The sequence below is a fragment of the Pavona decussata genome, unplaced genomic scaffold (assembly GCF_977016875.1).
Source record: "Pavona decussata unplaced genomic scaffold, jaPavDecu1.1 SCAFFOLD_186, whole genome shotgun sequence".
NCBI lineage: Eukaryota > Metazoa > Cnidaria > Anthozoa > Scleractinia > Agariciidae > Pavona > Pavona decussata.
The window spans coordinates 1967400-1985753 of record NW_028145595.1 but is presented as its reverse complement, the minus strand read 5'-3'; the positions used below and the strand labels follow the sequence as shown (position 1 = coordinate 1985753).

Here is an 18354-nt window from a genome sequence, read left to right as displayed (position 1 = left end):
CTAAATTCTAAATTTTATTTTAAATAGCAGAAATGACATTCAAGTGTGCTAAAAATTAGATATGATTATCGCCTATTTTCGATTTTAAATTTCCCAGATACCGCCATGTTGGATTTCATGACGTCATACGGTTGCTGCTATTGTCAGTAAGCAGAAGTTCTTTTGTGAGAAACAATTGAGCAACCGTTTTACGTCATAAAATCCAAGATGGCGGCGCCCGGTAAATTTAAAATGAAAAAAAGGCGATAATCAAATTCTGTTTTGTCCGCCTTAGAAATATTATTTCCGTGTTTTCCAACAAAATTTGAAATTAGATTGTATTTTCAACAATTTAACGTTAATTTATTTCAAGAGTGGAGGTTTCCTATAACGATAGGTTTTAGGGAAAACAAGTAATTTTCCTTGTTTGATTTCATTCTTGTTACGTATTAAAGCTGTTCCGAGAAATGAAGTGGTCGCAACTCTCGTTGGAAATGCGTCCTTACCGAGAGACATTTTCCTGCCTTCAAACCCTGTTTTACTTTCCCCGGTTCCAAAAAGTACACCAAACAAAGATTTTTATATCTGTTACTCAAAAAAGAAAGAGTTATGAGTTATTACGGCTGCATTGCAATAATTTTTTTTGTCAAAAATCGTCTAATCGTAGATTTATTTTTAAACGACACGTTTGGCTTTATTCCCCAACGAAATACCGATTCCACACCGTTCGCATCCTTATTTCTCATTTCATCTGCCACCACTAATGAGACATTGAAGCAACGATTACTCAGGGTTCGTACGGGTCATTGAAAACCTGGAAAGTCGTGGAATTTTGTAATTTAGTTTTCCAGGCCTGGAAAGTCATGGATTTTAATTGTGAGTCATGGAAAGTCGTTGAAAATTATTTTTATGGAGAAAAATCACCCAGTAAGCATTATTTTTAGGGAATAAAAAAGGAAGAAGATGAACAATTAAAAAAAAAAAAAAAATAAAGAAAAAAAAGGAACCAAGAAACAGATTTTCACTCAGTAGAAATAAACACTGTACATTTTGACACTATAAAATTGGAATATTTTTTCATGGAAAACTTGAAAAGGTCACTGAAAGTTATTGATCCCAAAAGAGTACGAAACCCTGTTACTTGGCAAACGGGGAAGGAGCTGTCCCTTTAATAGTGCGGGACCTTGTTTCAACCAAACGAAATTACCATTCTAAATTAGCTTTTCCTCGAGTCCACTGCAGTCCACTGTGTCGTTTTAAGGCAAAGTAGGAAGAATACCGGCTTCTTCTCTTCTTATCTCTTCTCATTATGACGAGGGGTAAGAGATGCAGGGACTGGGAATCATGATTAATGGTCTGAAGGACATGTATCGGATGCTTCTAGTTGACAAGGGATATCAAGAATGTCAATGTTGCTGCACAGTGTAGTGCATGCGGTATGTATGGAAATAATTTATTCGCGTATAAAGTAAAGATAAAACTGATTCATAGTTTTTATATCCCAAACTTTATTTATTTGCTTTCTATTGAAGCATTCAAATTTCCACATTCAAGTTTATACTACCCGGAAAGTCGTTTTCAACTAAATCCCCTTATCTCTTGCCCATACAATTTTGTCCAAGTTTGCTTTCTTCACCTTCACCATGACAGTCAGTCTTCTGTTGGTGGTTCTGTAAAACAGCATTAAAGAAACTTATGTGTTGAACATTTAGAAATATTTTGAAAGCATGAATGAAATATCCAGATTAGCAATCTTTTATTGTAGTGCAGAAAAAACTACAGCAAAACCAAACCATAATTCATTGAGCAATCGGTTATGAAACCTTGCTATGCCAACAATGATGCTGGAATTTATATTGAAAGGGCATACTCATAAATAAGAATTTTTGCGCGGCTTATGACTATGTGGTGAAAGCAGATTTTAGCAATGGCTATTGAAACCCAAAAAGAAAATTGGCATTTTGTAGAGATAATTAAGCAACAATTGTTCTAAGAAAGAGTAAAATACAAAGTAATGTACAGCTTTTTTTTTCCAAACTGGAGCTTAATTATCTCTGAAAAATACATGGTTACCCCAGATTTTCTTTTTGGCTTCAAAGAGCACTTGCTAAGTTCTGCTTTCCCCGCATAGTTTTAAACCGCGCAAAAATATCGCTGTATAAGTAGACACCACCCATAGGAAACCCGAGTATCTCGGGAGGCACCGTCCTTAACAAAAGTATAAGGTTTCATCTGAGCCTTAAGTAACCCAGCACTCACCGGGACAATGCTTGCAAGATCGTTCCTCCTTAGTAACAATGCTGGTATCACACGGCTTTCCTCCACAGCGCGGCTTGGGATTGGTGCATGTTTTAACCCTCCTTTGCTTGCCATCACACAGCTTGTCGCATCGTCCCCACTCAGTCCACTCCGCCAATCCACCATCCACTAAAATGAATAAAAGATAGTAATGTGAATGTATGTTATTGGACGAGTGACACAGGCAAACTCAGAAAAAGAAAATCCGAGTGCTGCAATCAGAAGTCGAACTCATCACCTTCCGATTACTAGTTCGGATGCTCTATCACTGAGCTACAGGAGATTCGTTGGTGCTAAGGCCATGTTACGTTGAAATCACTACTTTGAAGCCTGCCTTTCACGAAAAAAAAAAAAACAAACGCATTAGGTGCACAGTATCCCACTATGAGAAAGCGTTCAAGAAAGCGTAGTAAGTCTCAGAATTTTGCTTTTCAATTCTACTGATTCTATTTTTCAAGAAACACCAGAAGACGATGTAATGAAATATCAGGCATGAAATATAGCGCGTTATTCAATAATCTAGTAATTTTATTGTTTGTTTTACCATTGTTCATGTATTCAATAGTAAACATCAAATTGATGTATATGCTATTTATTTTCATCATTTTGTATTTCCATCTGCAAATGGATTTGCTGAAGCAAAGACATACTCATACCAGAACTGAACGTGCAAACTGGTTCAATTCGCGCTAAAGTATTTGTTTAACCATCTATTAATATGTTAATTTTCAGCTGTAGCCTATTGAAATATCCGCGTTCATAAACTGATCTTCTCTTGATAATGGAATCAAGATGAGTCCGAAACGTCGAGCCCTAAATCTCTCTGTAATTTTTGCATGTCTTTAGGTCTGTATTTAATTTATGCAAATTATGCAGGCAAATTTAGTGGTTGCCCCACCTGGTTTTCTATCGGCATCACAGTCATCTTCATTCACCCAGTACCAGATCACACCAGGGTCTCTCATGCCACCATCCCGAATCCAATCAGCCGGATGCCGGTCCGTACCAGCCCATAAAATTGAACCCGAGGGGTAGTAGGTGGGGCTACTAGATGTGGTCAGTATTGCCATCTTACCAGTCCCGTCAGCGTCAAACCAGGGCATCCTCATGTTTATGGACTTCCACCAGACGTATTCCCAGTCGTTAAACTTCTGTATTAGTTGCACATCTTCCTTTTCGCTATTTGATGACATAAAACTGAACATAACATTAAAAAAATTAATGAAAAATAAACAGTTACAGAATTAACTTTTTAAACCCCTTTTTTAAATCAAAACAATTCAACTCAACTCAACTCAACACAACACAAATCAAATCAAATCAAATCAAATCAAATCAAATCAAATCAAATCAAATCAAATCAAATCAAATCAAATCAAATTTGGTTTTTGAGGAGGGGGGAAAACCGGAGTACCCGGAGAAAAACTTCTCGGAGCAGAGTAGAGAACCAACAAACGTAACTCAGCCCACTTATGACACCGAGTCCGAGAATCGAACCCGGGCCACATTGGTGGAAGGCGAGTGCTCTACCACTGCGCCAACCCTGCTCCCCACAATAAGCATTATCCAACTACGGGTCAGACCATTTTAAATCTTTGGAGGGTGTGTTAATTCACCGCGACAATAGCGGACAGCAAGTAAATACATAAATAAAAAAGTAGCCGTGCCACGGAAGGTCCCTCGTGGGTATTCATTATTTTGGGCTGATTTCATCCCAAGACAAAACTTCTCAGAGTGCATCTGTAATTTATTTTTTTGCACGTTAAGCTAAGAACTTTATAGATAAGGCATTTCCGCAATATTTCCTTGTAGCGTATTTTGATGCAAGCACTGCTTTACGGTTACCACTGTTACCTTCTGCATTCACGAGTTGGCTCACAGGAGCCTTTGGTGTTTTTAAGTACGCTTATGTTCCTCCGAGATATTGAAGCATTTTAACCAAACCTGTAATAACTTGGCGCCTGAAAAATTCCACCCCAGTGACGGCGAGTATTAGCGTCCAACATGTACTGGAACGAGCCATTATTGCTAAGGCTTTTAATGCTGTCTGCTAGATTCAAGATGGAGTAGTCCTCGTGCAATGCCGGGCGAAATTGATTCCTGAAATAGCATTTATTCGTCTCAATGTTTTTCGATTTCTATCCTTGCTTTTAATAATAACAGTAACATTTATTGAGGATACCAATGTCATAAAAAGTGGTTTACAGAAGAGTCCTCGATTAAAGAAAAAAAATAAGCTAAAACTAAAAACTAGCCGCAGTAAGAAATACAAAGAATTATTGACATAAAATAGAAAAACATTAAATAGATAAATTAATTAGCTGGCTGTTATGAAGATCATAATATGGCATTCGACAGGCCACGCTTAAAATCAGTCTGAGACTCCGCTTCTCTTAAAGAGGTGTTTAGTCTGTTCCAAATTAACTGAAGACAAATGGCCCCATCTTTTATTGGCACTGAACTTAAGTGATCAGTCGGCAATGAATTAATTAAGGGATCTGGATCAATGGGAATGATGAAATGTTTAAGGGATTTGATGAAAACGTCGAAATTAAAAAAAAAAACTCCTGCTTGTATATATCTCTCCTTCATTGATGATAGATCTGAATTTAGAAAAGTTTTAAGCAAGTTAATTGTTGTTACCTGCGCGGAACCTGAGCCCGAGTCCAGCCGTTGTGGGCACTGGTGACAATCAAAGTGAACCCGCCCTCAGATGTCATCATGTCGCAATAGACGGGGAGGTACTGGACACCACTAACTCTTATCATTTGAAAGCCATCCTTGTACTTGTTACCAGCTCTCACTCCGTGCAGTTTTATATCATTGCACGACAATCTAAATGGAGAGATTAATACCCGTCATGTTACCCCAACTTAATTACGTTTGCGATCACTTCATTTTAATTTTATGTACGACTCGGTAGAAACTAGACAATAAATTTGTCGTCATGTTTTTCTGAGGAACTTATAATGAGCAACGAAGACGGCAACGCCAACAAAAACGTCAATTGAAAATATAAATTTACGTTATTTCAGCCACTTCGCAATTATTCCAACCATTTACGTCGTGCAATGTAGATTGGCAGTACGAAAAATAACGAAACTTTTTAAATGTCCCGTTCACATTAAATTTTTAAATTTAAATTAAAAATTTAAAAAAAATTAAATTAAATTTTTACAGTTTCTAAAGTACTACATTACGTAATTTAGTGCATCATATTTGTATATACACTGATTTAAACGGCCCATTGTTGTTTGTGTTGAGGTGTAATTCGAGAAAATATCTGTTATAGTTGTTTTATACTTGAAGAGAATATGTTTTTTGGTGTACTTACCTCGCTCCTTCTCTCATCCAGTATCTTACCACACTCGGTTTGGGTTTCTCTTTCAAGTACGTTAGTGATCCAGCACCGCTGTTGAATACCATAGCTCCTGAAGTGTCATCAGCCATAGCTGCGCTGCTTAAGCATAGATTACTTGTTAAACCCAGCCGGGGCATACGCTTTCCCAGGTTGCTGTTCTCGTCCCAGGAGCCGAACTTCTTAACAATTTTCACTTGGGTTTGTTTTTCTAAAGTCGAAAGGAATGTGTAGTCACGTGGTGCTTCCCAGATTCCTCCCCAACGGTTCTTGCCATCTGCCTCAATGCGATATTGGAAGTATTCCTGTATAAACAACATGGTAATTGAAAAAGTGCAGCAGGATGGGGCAAGGTGTGGTACCTCTCCAGTCCTTGGATGGGATGTCAGTGCAACACATGATATTCATCATCAAGTGACTAGGAGTATAACTACTCCCTCGCTTAATGGGATGAAATTCCGTCACAGGATAGCCAGCATAACACGACTATTAGTATAACTGCTTCCCTACCCCCAACCCCCTTGATCAGAAGCAAATCCATCGCAGGATATTGAGCTTGAAGTAATTTGGAGTACTGAGATGCTTGCTCATTGCTAGGTGCACAACTTTGCACGTAGAAAAGAAGCAAACGATCTTGACCATAAGAGAAATTATCGCAAAAGCAAATAATTCGATACCTCGCGCTGTCTTAGCAATGAATCGAAAAGTTGTGACCGCCCACTTTCCATTTTACCACAGAAGACATAACCCATTCCGCAGTAGGATTAATTCTGTTTTAAGCTGCTTTCCTGCTCACCTGAGATTTATCAAAGTCCTTCATGGCGTCCGCAAATCCAAGAATAGAGAAGTCATCTTGTAATGACGGATTATCTATGTTTCTCTGCTTAATGTTGTCCTTGTCCCACCCCTTGTGAGTCTTGCTAGTGACTAGTAGTGTCCAAGGCCCTCCCTCCGTTGTAAAGTCACAATATGTTTTGACTTTATGAAGTCCTGGCGGCTTGATTGTAAAAACGCCGTCTGATCGGGGAAACATAACACCAAAATGCAATTATGAGTACTCATTAATAATTCATAAGCCCACTGACCTATCCAATGGTCGATAAAACATCACGTGCAGTGGTTTTAAAACCCGATAAAACTTCCTTCTTATTAGTATGCGGTATTAATGTTTTTCTCGTATGCTAATTTCCAACGTTTAGAAAAGCATCATTGTTATGAACTCTCTTGACATACTCTTTTCCAGGAATGTTTTTGAAGCAGCACGTGTTTTATCGGGTCTAAAACCACTCGGCTGCACCTCATGATTTCAAATCGCGATAAAACACTGCTGCTTGTGTTTTAAACATTACCTCAGTGTAGTTTAACAGGAGTAATAATTTATGCAGTTCTCTCATTAACCTGAAGGTGGGTTTGTTTGAAGTCCCCTGAAGTAAACTTCCATACAGGACCTTGGGATTTCATAAGGCCCTTCCCTCATCCAGTACCAGATATACGATGGCTGGCTTTCCTGAAGATGACCATCCATCCACGGTGCCGGATGATACTTTTTATCATCACCTAAATGAATGCAGAAACAAGAAGGTATCGAGAAACAATTTGCTTTAATGAGTTGGTCAATCTTGATAATGGGCTTTCTTATACAATTTCTACATAACATGCATTACTGTTCTTCGTCATAACCACAGCCCTATTTTAACTAATTTCTGAAGTTTGCCTTGATCCCCTTACCTAGTCTTTCATTTTCTCCATATCTAAGCTTATTATATATCTTTTGATGAAATCCTCAAGTGTGACCATTCAAATGCACATTACTAATGCCCAGTGGTGTTTTGATGTGGTACCGTTTTTTTTTTGTTCCTGAAAGGGACGTCATAATTTTTGGGTTTTTGGATGAAATCTTCATGAGGCAGTTTTTGGAACGAAATACTAAAATATAACATTCAAATGAGAGTTATTAGGGGATACCTTCTTGTAGTATATCGAAGTATCATGGGTTTACTTAGCTGTGCAGCTTAACCCTACCTAAACCGGGGAGGGAGGGACGTGCGGCGCGGATTCTGCCCGCGCGGCCTTTGAACGGTTATAAATTGTTAAATATGAAACCTAACACTATCAAACTTTGAAGCGTTTTTGAAAAAGTATCTGGAAACAGTTTGTTGTGGTCTGTCAATGCTTTTTGAATATGATGTCACTATGGAAACCAAATTATGACAGGCCAAATTTCCCAAAATTGGAACATTCCTGTCGTTAATGAACAAAAATTACCTTTCTTAAGGTAGCTTTCATGTTCTTGAAAAATTTTATAGTGTCCCTCTATCGGTTAATTTGGGTGATTGTCTTCTGGGAGTTTACTTCAATTTTTATGCAAACTATGTGAGAATATTTTCTTTTGTTTTGGCCACCAACATGGTAGCAATGCAGTCCACCTATTTGTTTCGGCATTCTTCGGAACAGAAGGTTAAAATCCTTTTCCTTTATTTCTCAGCACTTACCTGTTATCGATCCCCACCACTTAGAGAACGCATCTTTTGAAGTCGTTAACCTGGCATCAGCAATCCATGGCATTCTTTGTTCAACGCCATTGTCAGCATACTCCCAGTCATCAGACTTTTTGATGAGCTCGATGTCAGTCTGATTGTTGTTTGTAGCCGTAAAAGTATAGCTTCTTAGTGCCTCCCAAATACCTCCCCATCGTCCTAAGGCATCATACACAACAGCAAATGAAAAATGCTCCATTTAACGCCGTGATTCTAATCATTTCAAGGGGCCAGGATTACATATTGTTATTACATAAACTATATGATTTACTTAGGCGCTAGGCGTTTCAACATTAGATATTTATGTTTAGTTATCCGTATTAATGTTTTTAAAACTTTAAATTAACTAAATATCCAGATATGTATCAATACAATCTTAAAAGGAAATGTGAAAATAAAGTTGTTGTTATTCGTTAAATGAAAAATTGGACCTTTTTCGCACTTTTGTTGAATGGATTCCAACACGCTAAATTGCACAAATGTTTGTGACAGTCTCTAAAATATTAAAAGTAACTAATAATAAAAAGCCATCTGGAAGTCTTTAAAGTGTAATAGATCACCTCGATCCTGAGCTTCCAGTCGATATTGAAACTTTAATCCGGCGACGTTGATGTTATCTTTGATACTGTCTGCATGTTTGAGGATGGAATAATCGCCATACAGCTGTGGAGAGCCGGCATTCTTTAAAAGAACGTTCTGTGCAGTCCAGCTATTAGTATGACTCGCAACCAATAGCGTCCATCCGCCACCATCACGTGACATGTCACAGTACGCCATGATTTCCTGGGAACCTGTGGGGTTAATCTTGTACACACCGTCCGGGTAAAAGTGTTTTTTTTCCTCGGCAATTTTTTGTAAATGCCTGCATGACATTGCGACTAAAAAAAAAACAGAAATTCAAAAAGAAAAAACGCTTTCCGAAAGAGCAACTCCTACTGAATACATTGTCGTTTAAGTTTGACAAGTAGTATCGATAAAAAGGTAAATCAGAAATGGAGAAGAATGAGAGGAAGAATCAAGTAACAAATTTATTGAAGGAAAGAAGAACCAGAAGGCCGAAAATATGAGGCTAAAAACATTTTGATACAGGGTACTGTACGTTTTATTTTGTGAGGTATCTTTTAGATGCACTGGTTTTAACCATTTTAAAGCCTTTATCAGTTCTCGTTATAAAGGTACCTTTACGTATTAATTTTGAAGCTTCTGTTACAAATACTGTGGTTTTCGAGAAGGTCCTAGATATCTTAAAATCTACAAAGAATCTAACTGATATATGATCTAAAAGCAAATATTACAAAGTATAATTAACATGAATTGAGATAAAATGTACTAATTCACATATAAATAATTAATTAATAAATAGCTGACTCCACCAAATTAATATTAGAATAAATTAGAAGAATACTGTTGCATTTGATAAGAGGCTAAGGACTTATTAGAAGTCTAAACGTCTAAGTCTGGAGTTAAGAAGCGATGCCTGATACAACACCATAGAACCTATCGAGTTTGATCTGAAAAAGCGCCAGGACCTCGAGAACAAGCATGAGCTTCACCTACCAAAATTTCAAAGCCATAACTCCTGGGAACGGGAGACCATGAACTCTATTGCACTTACCAGGACAACTCTCGGTATTACAGTCCTCAGTATCATGTCGATCTCCAGGGCAATCAGCTCCTCCGTGTACAGGAATTGGACTGTTACAGAATCGATGTCTTTTTCTCTTGCCTCCGTTGCAACCCCTGTCGCATACAGTCCACGGAGACCATTCACTCCAGGCTCCATCTTTAGGTACCAACACTAGTTAATATAAATTAAAGCGATCATTTCATCAGATCATGCTAAAGGTTTTCCCTCATCCACATCAAAAATTATACCAGATTTACCAAACGTAGAACTATCCAAAATTTCAAAATTTTATAAAACCGAATGCTGCTATGCTTCACTCCTGGATTCCGCACCCCAACCTCCACCCCTCTCTTCTTAGAATTACAAATTCCCCATATTTTGAGTTCATTTCAACAAATTGTAGTTTATACATGAGTAAGAACCGGCGTGTGAGCAAACATGAAATTCAAGGACATTTTTATATAAATACATTATACTGTCACAGTGAGTTTAAATTCCATGTTTCTTACTAAGTATAAATGTTGTTATTCACTGTACTAAAAAAAAGTGCGTGAAATATGCGTCTTACATGAGGTACATAGAGTGTCGGGATCGTAGCCGCCTTCACAGTGACATTTCAGATCGTTTGTACAGATCTAAAAAAAAACAAAGGTAACCATTACCGGGAAGAATTATCTCCCTCGCTAACTTGTAGGGATTTCTCCTGGCCCACTGTATATACGGAGACTCCGTCTTGTGAAGGGAATGACAGTGATTTCAAAGAACGCCCGAAACGGCAAAATAAACCCCAAAACGCACAAGAATACACCAGAGGCGAGTCAGTTTTATTCATTTCATTGAATGAAAGTTAAATTTAGCGTTTTTTTAAGCGTAAAAATCGTCGGTATTTTATTTCCCATACAAAGTCTTATAATGCGTTCAAATTTCTCAACGGTCTGTAGGGGAATGACAGTGATTTCAAAGAACGCTCGAAACGGTGAAATAGGCTACTAAATTCACAAGGATACACCAGAGGTGAGTCAGTTTTATTCATTTCATTGAATAAAAGTTAAATTCAGCGGGTTTTTTTTAGCGTAAAAATCGTCGGCATTTTATTTCCCATACAAAGTCTTATAATGCTTTCAAATTTCTCAACGGCTGTCTGTAACCCAATACCGCTTGCACTCAAAGGTCATCGTCTCACTAGTTATTAATCATCACACGCTCTCTAGTGACGCGAACTTGGGCTGCCTGTGGTGCATTCTGAGAGTTGCACACATGCACGTACAATCGTCTGTATTCTCAGTGAGGTCACTCTGGGTTTAAATAGGTTAGAAAAAAAAAAAAAACGCTGGGCGTCCTCTTTCCAATAACTACCCCTCCTCCCACCCCGTTGAGTCCTAGAAATAAGTTAAACTCACCCCTTTACCATCACACACTTTGCCGTTTACCATTGGGCATGTGATGTTTAGCTCGGTGTATGTTTTGCACTCCTGGGCGAAACACATCTACAGGTGTTTGTAGTGAAATAAAAACAAAAGAGTGTATACGTCAGCCTATCAGTGACCTGATACCATACCATACGATACGATAACTTTATTTAGACACGGTACATGTAATTCCATCAGCTACATAATTATCATTATCAACAAACTATCTATCTACCTAACTACAATCATAGAAGTAAAAAAAGGGACGCCTGAAGAAAATAACATCATTTTTTGTAAAAAAGAAAAATAATAATGATAATAATAATAATAATAATAATAATAATAATAATAATAATAATAATAATGATAAATAAATAGTATAATATAAGCCATTTGTCTTGGTAACCCAGATGAGTTGAACGGAAGCAGTATTTATACTATAATAGTGACAGTCTGGTCAATCATTTTACATCTTTCGAACGTGAAATGTAAATTTATGCGTCTTAGAGACAGGATGAGTTCATAACTCCAGTATACTATATAACAAATATACTTTAAAAATCACATAACTACCAAAATATCGTCACATCAAATTATATTTCAAACGTAAAGGCTGCAGAAAGGACACTTTTTATTTTCCAATATGCTTTCGGCCGTTGATATACAACTGAAGATGATTGGCTTGAAAGCCTCTTTAACATCACCATTGGTGATTTTTTTTTATTTTTTAGCCTTACGGCGAGAAGATAGTAACTAGTTAAAGACCGATTTGTATCATTAATATATTGTTCAAATGTCAAGAGCTGCCTTCAAAGATGCAACCTCTATAACACTCACTGAATTAACTTTAAAAACACTTGGGTAACTGATAAAGTTGACCACCGAGTGCGAAAATTCTGGAATCATAGCATACTGCCATGACTAATATTAAATGCAGATAACAATTCCTTTCTTTTACCTAAGCTACTCGTCACTAGTTGGGGCGCACTTTGTTATGCTTATATATTCCTGTAACGCTTTTCATCCTTCGTCAGAGGCTGCAGTCTCTTAGCCGAAAACTGGTTTATATAAGAATCTTTGTACCATATGTATCATATGTATAATCCCAGTTACTCGTCCATTTTTATGAAAATGTTCTGTAGACTGAATTACTATTTTCCTGCTGCTAAAACAGTATACACTTTATGTATGGACCCGAGGGAAACAGTTAGTTTTGTTTTCCCGAGGGTCTTGATGCTTCCTGAGACAAAGTCGAGGGAAACATCAAGGAAATCAGGGAAACTCGAGGGAAAACAAAACTAACTAGTTTCCCGAGGGACCATACATTTAGTGCTTTGTTATATATTTAGACTTTCCCTTCAACAATCACAACAAAACAAACAAACAAACAAACAAACAACTGAGAGGGCGACAACTGCGAAATTGTATCCCGGTCGGGATACATTTCTATTTGATCAGGGACAAGTGACCAAGAATCAACCAATCACAGTGCAAAATTTGTTGAGTGAAAATCAGTAGTACTACTTAACCTTGCCGTCACCACACTTGGTTCCGTCTCGGACCATCCCAATACCAGGTTCATCTGCAGATTTTAAGACTGCACCACTAAATTAAAAGGAAATGACATAAACAAGGAGGCAATTAATTATCTGTGAAAAACAATGAAATACTTATTTTCCGAACATTTTTCGAAGTTTGTTCGTTCCACTCAAATAATCTGGTACTTCAACCTACTGTAGACTGAGGGGGATGGCAGATTCCGCCTGCGGAGACTTTGACCATGAAGAACTTTTTTTATTTTTATTCAAACACCATAAAACTTCAGGAACTTTTAGGAAATTTATCTGAAAAAAAACTTTATGTGGTCGGTAGTTGTTCATTGACTTTGATGTTACAATGGCAACCAGTTTTTGACAGGCATTTTTTCAGAAAATACTTTTCTCACTGTAACTTTAAATTTTTAGCTCATATTAGTGTTCCTTTTTTAATTTTGATTAATTTTGTTTAATTTCGAAGCTTTCCTAAAGTTATGTCGAAATTTAGAATTCCATGATGGCGGATCCAAGATGGCCGCCATTAAATTACCACATCATATGACGTCATCACCTTCCTTATTGTCGTAGCTTCTATAGTTGCGAAGTTCTGTAGGGGGAATCCGAATAATGATGATGATGATGATAATTATGATGATGATGAGTACGAGCTAAGACAAACCTGCATTGTTTTCCATCCACATTGAGTTTAGTGTACCTTCCTCCATAGTTAACAACTGCTGGGGAACCCCTACTGCTCTGGCACTGAAGCTGGCCGCATTTAACGTCACTACATGTAAAAAATGCTTTAGGTAAATATTCTCCATGTTCAAATGTGGTATGTCGCGTTATTTTAGGGAATAGAAAGCAATGAAAACCTCATCTTTACCGCTTGGGACTGTAGATTGTTGAACAACAAAAGAAATACAACAAAGACGACAAGATCAAAGATAAACTTGAGAATAATTCGTCCCGACGTTTTCAAGTGTAATATGTAATGGGAAGTTCTCAGAATAATCTTTGTTTGTGGCCATGATTTCATTATTAAACTAAAGGAATTTGGCGTTGCTAATTACAAGTTGAATGATACAAAATACCATAACATAGCCCCTTTTAGTGAATAACTAGATTTTTAGTCCTTTCCATGCATTACATCGATGTCGATCAGAAGAGCTTTTAATTTTGTTTACTTCTCTATCGAAATATTTAAATCAAGCATTTTTTTTAGCCTGTTTGAATTCCCGACTAACTTTTTGCACTAAGCCTCAACTTCGAACACGTTCTAAGTGTCCCATCTTGATAAGGCAAACGGATAAATCAGTAAAAATAGGTCAGTTAAAACATCTCAAAATATCATTTTACTACACTACTTAACAAAAATTCAGGCCCTTAAGTTTTCTCAGATTTACGCAATGTACCTCAAAGGGCATGGGGTAATTTTTACTGGGTTGCATGTACCATATCCAGCAGCATTTGTGTTCAGTTCGTTGTAACATGCATCGGCTCCGTTCTTGGCGGCTAAAAACAATCGTAAAAGCAAAAAGAACCAACAACGTAAGCATCAACATCTCACTTTTTTTAATACTAACTCGTGAAAGATCAACTTATGTTTATTTTCTAGTGATTAAAGTAAACAGCCAGTAAACAATCGTAAAAGCAAAAAGAGCCAACAACGTAAGCATCAACATCTCACTTTTTTTAATACTAACTCGTGAAAGATCAACTTATGTCTAGTGATTAAAGTAAACAGCCAGATGAAATCTTTATTGCTCACTGCATTAACATTCCATCAAAAAGCTTTTTTACGATCCTGATTTTCAAGGGCCCTAGTCAGCCACTCCTAATTTGTTTTTTGTTTATACGCGAGAGTTTGGCTATTATATTTTATTCGGAGCATGTCGAAATGAACGAAATCATTGTAAAACTACTAAAGATAATGAAACGTACATTCAGGAACACAACTTGCAGTAAAGCAATAAGATTTCACTTCACCATTCAATATCAATAATTTCGATGGCATCGAAAATGGCAGAGGCTGACTAGGGTCCTTTAAGGGAAAAGAATCCAAGATGGCGCTTTTGGAATAAAGGTTCCCAATCTTCAAACGTACTCTTAAATACCCCTACACCTCTTCCTACTCGTTAACGCTTCCTACTGCCATAGCACGTAGAGAGACAATGAAAGGTAACAAGAGAAAAGAGTCAGTGTTGCGTTTATCACTCATCAACTCTTCGCAGGGCTCACTGTATTTGCATAATAGTATAAAAAGTTTTGAAACAAGTCGGTATGTCTGGTGGCTTAGATTTCATCTGAAAAAAGCTTCGAATTAGCACTGACCCTGGATAGACAGCGGGCAAAGTTATTTCTTCATTTATCAACTCATCCGTCCGTCCGTCTGTTCGTTCGTTCATTCATTTATTCCCCGCTTCGTTCCTTCGTTCACTCACTCACTCACTCGCTCGTGGTTCTGTCATGCCTGCCGGAATACATTCGTGCGTTCAGTCATGTATGGATGTATTCATTTATGCACCTTTTTACAAAAGAGTGTCGAGCTGCCGGTACAAAGAAAACGTTTTATGTCGATGGCCTTTTTTGAAATACAGTGAGAACTTTAGGAGTCTGTGAACGATTTCTTATAATTTAGTAATCACAATAGCAGGATGTAGATAACAAATTATTTTCTATTTATATCCTCTAATTCCAGGTACCTTGGAAGACGTAGGTCTATTGATTTTGATTTAGAGGTAATAAGTCTAAATATTCTAAGCCCCATTCCCACTCTTATGTCCAAACAATTTGCTGAGCCGTAATATACGATAGTCACAATGTTATGACACGTGTAAAGATATATTTCCATCGTCACCATTGCGAATGCGTTGATTTGCCTACTGTACCTGTCAAACACCACCAATCGTACACATCTTTCTCCCCTGGCTCTTCCGAAAGAACGAAAATCCCCTACTCACAAGCCAATCAGCATACGACAAGTTACACAGAAAAAGAAAAATAGAAAGAAAAGAAAGTCTTTCTTGATTGACAGATTCCGTGTATTTGATTTTATAAACATAGATAGGTGTCGCTCTTGTGTCTTTTAAAGTTTTACGCTTTAAAGGGACTGCCTTAGAATACTAACACCGTAGGCTTAACTGCAGCAAATGAAATCTAAGGCAAACTTTTGGAAATTTCACTGGGCTCCTGACTGATATAATTTGTCAAGTGCTATAAAAACTGTTTCCCAAGTGACTTTAACCTTCGTTGAAATTTTCATGTCGACGAATTTTTGTTTTTGTTTTTTTATTCCGGATTCCGGATTCTTGGTTTTAGGTAAACCCAAATTTATGACGTTATGACAATGCTCCGTATGACTAGGTTTGATCTATGAACTTACTTGCCCCCCAGAGGTCCTTGCACTGTGTTTCATGAATCTCGCTGCATTTTCCAAGGTAGCAAATAGACTGAGAGTAAAAACATAAAAAAACAACTTCAGCAACTGCAAATAAATTTTCTGTCTAAGACAGACTTGCACAGGACAGGAAAACCATAGCCTTGGGATACCAAAGCATCGTACCGAACTATTATCGTAGACATCGCTGTTAATGGAACGTCCGCCCAGTGTCCAATAAAGCTTCACACGAAATAAAAATATATTAATTGATGTAAGTGGGAGGTTTAAGGGGCACTGTCACCGTGATTTTGCTGTATTTTGGTCAAACATTAAATTGCTCTTACAACACCGAGAAGAAAATATCAAGTTTTGTTTTTCGTAGGAAGAAAAAACCATAATCAGTTTGTAGAGACTTCTCTAAAATAAAAAGAAGAACTTGAAAAAGGTGGCTAATTTTTTTTATCAAGTTGCAGTCCATCACTTCAATTCTAGCCATCCGCTGTCAAAGATAGTTAATAGTAGTTTCTGTGCACTAGAAGTGCTATTAATTATTTTAACAATTCAATCAAAACAACTACGATTTTTGGCTAAACATTTTGACACTTAAAATTGGCGACACTGCCCCTTTAAGATTCTACCTACGTTTGAATGAGTTTTATCTCCACTCTCTGAGTAGCCCGTCCATCGCTGACCATCATCGCTGTGGTACAAATGGAATCCAGTGATCCATTCATACCAGCTTGAGCGTCCCTGTATCATGACTTTGTTGACAGTTTTCATCTGAAATCCCAAATCGTCTTGATAATTCAATGGAAAAATGCGAATCATTTTAAATTACATTCTAAGCCACCAAACCCCTTTCCCTCAGGGTACACCAAAGGCGTTGGGAGAATCTTGACCTGAATCGGAAGCCGCACAAGAAAGCCACTTGTACCCATCATTTCATTTTGTGAATATGCTCTGTGGTCGTCTGCTTTGTTTCATTTTTCGATAAAAACGTGCAAACACATAAAAAGATCTCAGGTTTTAAAACTGACAAAGTTCGGACAGGTTTCATCTGGAAATAACACAGAAAAAGTTTCGTATGACAATTAAAGTAAAACGGCCGCGTATCCTAAATTGTTTTTTCTGCCTCGTGTTAATTGTCTTGCCCTAATAAAAGTGAAAGATCAACTTGTGATTTTCTTGTTTTCCACGACACCAAGGTCCAGTTGTTCATAGCCCGATTAGGCTAATCCTGGGTTAATGCCAACCTTGATTCAATCTTAATTACTAACAGTAAAGATTTTTGGAAAAGAGTTTTATCCATCAGTTTTGGCGTAGACCTTTCCTTTACCACTAGCATAAAATAAGCTTTTAAAAACATTTTTAACAAGAAAGTTTTTAATTTTTTTCCTATTAACTTTTAATCGGGGATTAGCGCTAATCGATTTTCAAACAACCGAGCCCAGTACCTTTATTATTGGATCGTGTTTTTTCTTGTTCCTTTTCTTTGCCTTACCTCACCAAGATCAACTTGAAAGTATTCCTCTTTAGATGCTTCAGCGGGGCACCATTGTTTCTTGCTATTCAGTCGCCCATATTTAGGTAAATCACCAGTCCTTGACGAGCTTGCTGTAATTTGACTGTCCTTAATGTCACCATTTTCCATACCAAGACGCTCCACACAATCTAAAAAGAAAAATAAGCAAAAAAGGAGTGACATTCTATAAGAGAATTTTTAATCTGATTGCCTTTAACTACAATTATCATCCATTGGCAGCCTTGGTACGGTGCTTCTGTGGGTAAAGTGGTTGTGAACGAAAGAACTAAAGAAAGAGCGAAGGAAACGAAGAAAGTGAGAGAGAGAAAGGAAGGAAGGAAGAAAGGAAGGAAGGAAGGATGGAAGGAAGGAAGGAAGGAAGGAAGGAAGGAGAGAAGAAAGGAAGGAAGGAAGGAAGGAAGGAAGGAAGGAAGGAAGGAAGGAAGGAAGGAAGGAAGGAAGGAAGGAGAGAAGGAAGGAAGGAAGGAAGGAAGGAAGGAAGGAAGGAAGGAAGGAAGAAAGGAAGGAAGGAAGAAAAGGAGGTTGGATGGAAGGAAGGATGGAAGGAGAGAAGGAAGGAAGGAAGGAAGGAAGGAAGGAAGGAAGGAAGGAAGGAAGGAAGGAAGGAAGGAAGAAGGGATGGATGGATGAATGGATGGAAGGAAGGATTGAAGGATGGAAGGAAGGAAGGAAGGAAGGAAGGAAGG

General features: G+C 37.6%; 1 protein-coding gene across 1 annotated transcript in view; it reads right to left on the bottom strand.

Moving 5' to 3' along the window:
* Nucleotides 1-1487: 1487 nt before the first annotated feature.
* LOC146462646 (uncharacterized) overlaps nucleotides 1488-18354 on the bottom strand; it is a 50069-nt gene continuing 33202 nt past the window's right edge. Inside the window, exons 23-41 of the mRNA XM_085085427.1 lie at nucleotides 17627-17796; nucleotides 16768-16905; nucleotides 16129-16195; nucleotides 14159-14258; nucleotides 13423-13530; nucleotides 12738-12813; nucleotides 11200-11286; nucleotides 10368-10434; nucleotides 9788-9970; nucleotides 8733-9050; nucleotides 8128-8331; nucleotides 7034-7192; nucleotides 6432-6652; nucleotides 5612-5940; nucleotides 4921-5112; nucleotides 4222-4377; nucleotides 3176-3474; nucleotides 2239-2406; nucleotides 1488-1649 (exon numbers count right to left, since the gene is read on the bottom strand). Of these exons, the coding sequence (XP_084941553.1) occupies nucleotides 1630-1649; nucleotides 2239-2406; nucleotides 3176-3474; nucleotides 4222-4377; nucleotides 4921-5112; nucleotides 5612-5940; nucleotides 6432-6652; nucleotides 7034-7192; nucleotides 8128-8331; nucleotides 8733-9050; nucleotides 9788-9970; nucleotides 10368-10434; nucleotides 11200-11286; nucleotides 12738-12813; nucleotides 13423-13530; nucleotides 14159-14258; nucleotides 16129-16195; nucleotides 16768-16905; nucleotides 17627-17796 (3062 nt within the window). The 3' untranslated portion in view covers nucleotides 1488-1629. The remainder of the gene's footprint in view (nucleotides 1650-2238; nucleotides 2407-3175; nucleotides 3475-4221; nucleotides 4378-4920; nucleotides 5113-5611; nucleotides 5941-6431; nucleotides 6653-7033; nucleotides 7193-8127; nucleotides 8332-8732; nucleotides 9051-9787; nucleotides 9971-10367; nucleotides 10435-11199; nucleotides 11287-12737; nucleotides 12814-13422; nucleotides 13531-14158; nucleotides 14259-16128; nucleotides 16196-16767; nucleotides 16906-17626; nucleotides 17797-18354) is intronic.